Source organism: Ammodytes marinus (genome assembly GCF_949987685.1).
Source record: "Ammodytes marinus genome assembly, chromosome: 16".
NCBI classification, from domain to species: Eukaryota; Metazoa; Chordata; class Actinopteri; order Uranoscopiformes; family Ammodytidae; genus Ammodytes; species Ammodytes marinus.
In genome coordinates, this window is record NC_137220.1 from 1,886,414 (window position 1) to 1,890,654 (window position 4,241).

The 4,241-nt window shown below is 44.7% G+C and overlaps 1 protein-coding gene across 1 annotated transcript in view; it reads left to right on the forward strand.

The window, feature by feature from the left end:
- Positions 1-2,347: 2,347 nt before the first annotated feature.
- rapgefl1 (Rap guanine nucleotide exchange factor (GEF)-like 1) overlaps positions 2,348-4,241 on the forward strand; it is a gene marked incomplete at its 5' end in the record, with an annotated part of 30,013 nt that continues 28,119 nt past the window's right edge. The window contains one exon of the mRNA XM_080043979.1: positions 2,348-2,544. Within this exon, the coding sequence (XP_079900105.1) occupies positions 2,348-2,544 (197 nt within the window). The remainder of the gene's footprint in view (positions 2,545-4,241) is intronic.

Below are 4,241 nucleotides of genomic sequence, written 5' to 3' on the forward strand. Positions count from 1 at the left end.
GTGTGAACTGTGTGAATGTTACGAGTCACTTCTCATTTATAATTATTCATCACGGAAGAGAGAGAGTGTGTGTGGGAGAGAGAGAAAAAGAGAGAGGGAGGGAGGGAAAGAGAGAGAGCGTGTATGAGAGAGAGAGAGAGGGAGGGAGAGAGAAATATCGAGAGGGAGGGAGAGAGACAGATAGAGGGAGAGAGAGAGCGAGGGAGGGAGAGAGAGAGAGCGAGGGAGGTAGAGAGAGAGAGCGTGAGCCGGTGGCACCGTGAATACGCTCGTTACAGGCGGACGTTACCAGCGCTGCAGTATCCCACCATTAAAAGCCTGCTCAGAGAAAAACTACTACACGCAAACGCACCACGCTTTGCCTTGGACAGCCTTTTCCTATCCAGGTGTGTGTGTGTGTGTGTGTGTGTGTGTGACTCTGTGTGTGTGTGTGACTCTGTGTGTTTAAGGAAGACAGAATTATCAAGCAACGTCGAATCGAGTCAGACTATTTTTTTTTTTTTTACGAATCTCGAAGGAATCGCGAAGAAATCCGAATCAGCGGACTACTGCGGAGGTGCATAGGCCGACTGGGAGAGCGCCTTTTGCGGGTGCATACTGCCGTGTTTTACGCCCACGGACGAAGCCAGGAGAACCGCAGGAGCAGCGTCTTTTTCAGGGAGATATATTAGGCTATTTTATGCGGTAGAAAATCTTGATATTTCTAAAGGGAAGTCGATAGAAGGATAGAAGGACCGTGCCACCTACACATCCATCCATCCATCCCACACAGATGGGTTAATATCGGCTGAGGAGGAAATACTACTCAACATTAAGCAGAAGGTAAAAATAAATAGGCAAATGTTTTGGGCCCCAAGCTTTCAGTTGGTCCAATCTGCATAGTGGTGACAACGATACTAGAGTTAAGAGTAGAGATACTGGTAGTGCAAGGCATGATGTTGTTTCCCTGGTGTAGTGTGTGTGTGTGTGTGTGTGTGAGAGAGAGTATGTGTGTGCGTGTGAGTGCGTGCCTGTGTGTGTGTGTGTGTGTGAGAGAGAGTATGTATGTGTGTGAGTGCGTGCCTGTGTGTGTGTTGTAGGTGCAGCTAGGCCTATATAAAAATCACTCCACTACAAGTTACAAGTCACCTATTACAATACCATTTGAGTTAACGTACTTAAGTATTTGGTTTTAAAAATATTTAAGTATGAAGATTCTTTAGCTGTTTGGAATGTGTAATGCTCAAAGGTGCAGTCAGTGATTCTGGAGAACGCTTGTTGTCAAAATCAGTGAATATCTCCTCATGATCCGCTACCTGTCTGTACTGTGTGTGAGCTGAAATACACAGCCTAGACTCTGTAAACCAGCATGTAAACAAAAGGCACTGCACACCGTGGCTAGCAACATACCAGTTTACAGAGCCTAGGCTGGGTATTAACACCGGAGCATGCACACAGTACAGACAGGTAGCGGATCATGAGGAGATATTCACACAGTACAGACAGGTAGTGGATCATGAGGAGATATTCACACAGTACAGACAGGTAGTGGATCATGAGGAGATATTCACACAGTACAGACAGGTAGTGGATCATGAGGAGATATTCACACAGTACAGACAGGTAGTGGATCATGAGGAGATATTCACACAGTACAGACAGGTAGTGGATCATGAGGAGATATTCACACAGTACAGACAGGTAGTGGATCATGAGGAGATATTCACTGATTTTGACAACAAGCGTTCTCCAGAATCACTGACTCCACCTTTAAGGTTATGTTTATGAAATAGATAATATGTACTTCATAACATCTTAACAGTATCCATCCCCAGGAGGCTGAATGCCTGTCAATTACCAAAATATAATATTAATAGAATGCAATCCGCCCCTGTTCTCAAAGGGTGTTAGTAGTAAAACTAGTGGTGGTTACATCTACAGTGCCCACCATCTCTACCATTGTGTCCTCGAGCAAGACACTTAACCCCCAAACTGCTCCAGGGGCGCTGTACTATGGCTGACCCTGTGTGAGGACCCCCTCTGGAGTGTCTGTCTGTCTGTCTGTCTGTCTGTCTGTCTGTCTGTACTATGGCTGACCCTGTGTGAGGACCCCCTCTGGAGTGTGGGAACTTGAGAGTGGAGATGAGAAAAGACCAATTTCAACGTCACAATTGACTAACAAAGTATTTTAACTTCTTGTCTTCACAGCGGGTCCCTTGCCGTTCCTTGGAGGCTGCCCACCTGCCCATTTGAGAGGAGGAGGAGGGGAGGGGCTTGTATGATGTAGGGGCCCAAATAACTACACCTCCGTACCAGCTCCATAATAACCACCTCTCACACCCATCCCCGTTGACCCCAGTGAGGGACCATGCCGGCGGGGATGAAGCCGCTGGAGAAGTTCCTTAAGAAGCAGAGCACCGCCCTCAGTGTCCGGGCGGGGGGGTTCGTGGGCGGGGGAGGGGACAAGGCTGGAGGGGGGTCCCGACGCAGAGCCAGTCTGTCCCGCGTCGTTCCTTTCTTCAGGGAGACGTCACCGGAGAGCGGGCAGGCTAGAGAGGTGTTCAGGTGAGGAGGGGAAGATGATGTACACAGACAGACAGACGGACAGACAGACGGACAGACAGACAGACAGACAGACAGACGGACAGACAGACAGACAGACAGACAGACAGACAGACAGACAGACGGATAGATGGACGGACGGACAGACAGACAGACAGACACACACACGCGCACACACACACACACACACACACACACACACAGCCACACACACACACACACACACATACAGGCAGGCCAGACATAGGCTTTCAGTTGAGGAGGGAAAGAAAAACAAAATTGAGCATTTTTGTGTGAAAAAAAAAAGTGTTAATACACAGCCTAGGCTCTGTAAATGCGCATGTTGCTAGCTATGGTGGCCCCTTTGCTTATATACCAGTTTTACAGAGCCTAGGCTGTTTATAAGCACCAGATTTTATCTCCACCTTTAATATACATAAGAAACATTAAGAAGTGACTTTTGCATAAAATGTGACCTTTAATATTTCTGCTTTATAACCAAACAACCAACAAACCCTCTTTCCTCCGAGTGACTCGTGACCTATATCATTGTTTTAAATGATTTCCTCTGTATTTGGGGCGACTGTGTCTCAGGCAGAGGTGGGCAGAGTAGCCAAAAAATTTACTCAAGTAAAAGTAAGTTACTTTAAGATTATAATTACTCAAGTAGAAGTAAAAGTACTCATAAAAATTATTACTCGAGTAAGAGTAAAAAAGTATGCAGTGAAAAGACTACTCAAGTACTCAAGAGTACAAGTAGGCCTACTGCATTACTCCGGATTTATTTTTGAAATATACAGAGCAACACAAATGGTACAGAATAGACACGAACATAATATAAAACAGCAATGTTCAAATAAAGATGTGTTAAATAACATAATTTTAAATAAAACAATAAATAAGGTATTTAAAAATCAAATGAATAACCCTTGAACTCAAACAATAATAAATTAATTATCTGCCAAATTAAATACATCAGCCTTCAAATAAAATGATAATAAATTAGGCTTGTCCAAAATTATATTAATTAAAACCCTTATAACACTGTTGCAATTGTTTTGCACATACACATTTTAAAACAAATTCCTATATGTCACTGGCCCTGAGAAAATTATCTAGGTTGTGTTTAGCCCCAAAAATATAAAACACAAAATTAAACTTCGTTACACATCAAAACCTGCTAGCACACTCACTTAACGTATGAAACTACAGAGTGGCTGAACAAAGAGACCACTCTCAGACTCTCACACAGCCAGACTGGGGCATGCGAAGTGAGTAGGCTACAGGGAGAACAGGACATGTGTCAAAGAAGAACAGTTTCTCTGTAATTGCGAGTGTGTGGGAGTCTGTGTCACTGTGATTGTGTGAGTGTGTATTTGAGGCCACGGGTGTGGCTATTGCTCCTCGGAATCAGCGGTTTCTTCCATTTTCTCGACTCACCCAGATAGTCGGTAAAATATGCGTTTAACCTACATGGCACGGCCACAACATCGGTGCGGAACTGCAGCCTTTAAAAAAGTCCGCGGACATTGTTGAGCCCATGGTTGAGCCCTATGACAACATGACAACACTTGTCATGTGACTGAAGTGGCTGCATTTGATTGGCAAGCTTTTGTAATGTGGTTTTTATTGGTTGAAATAGTCACGTGATAGAGATGTTGGCTGAAGACGTCCCCGGGGAGAGAAATCATGAGAGAAAT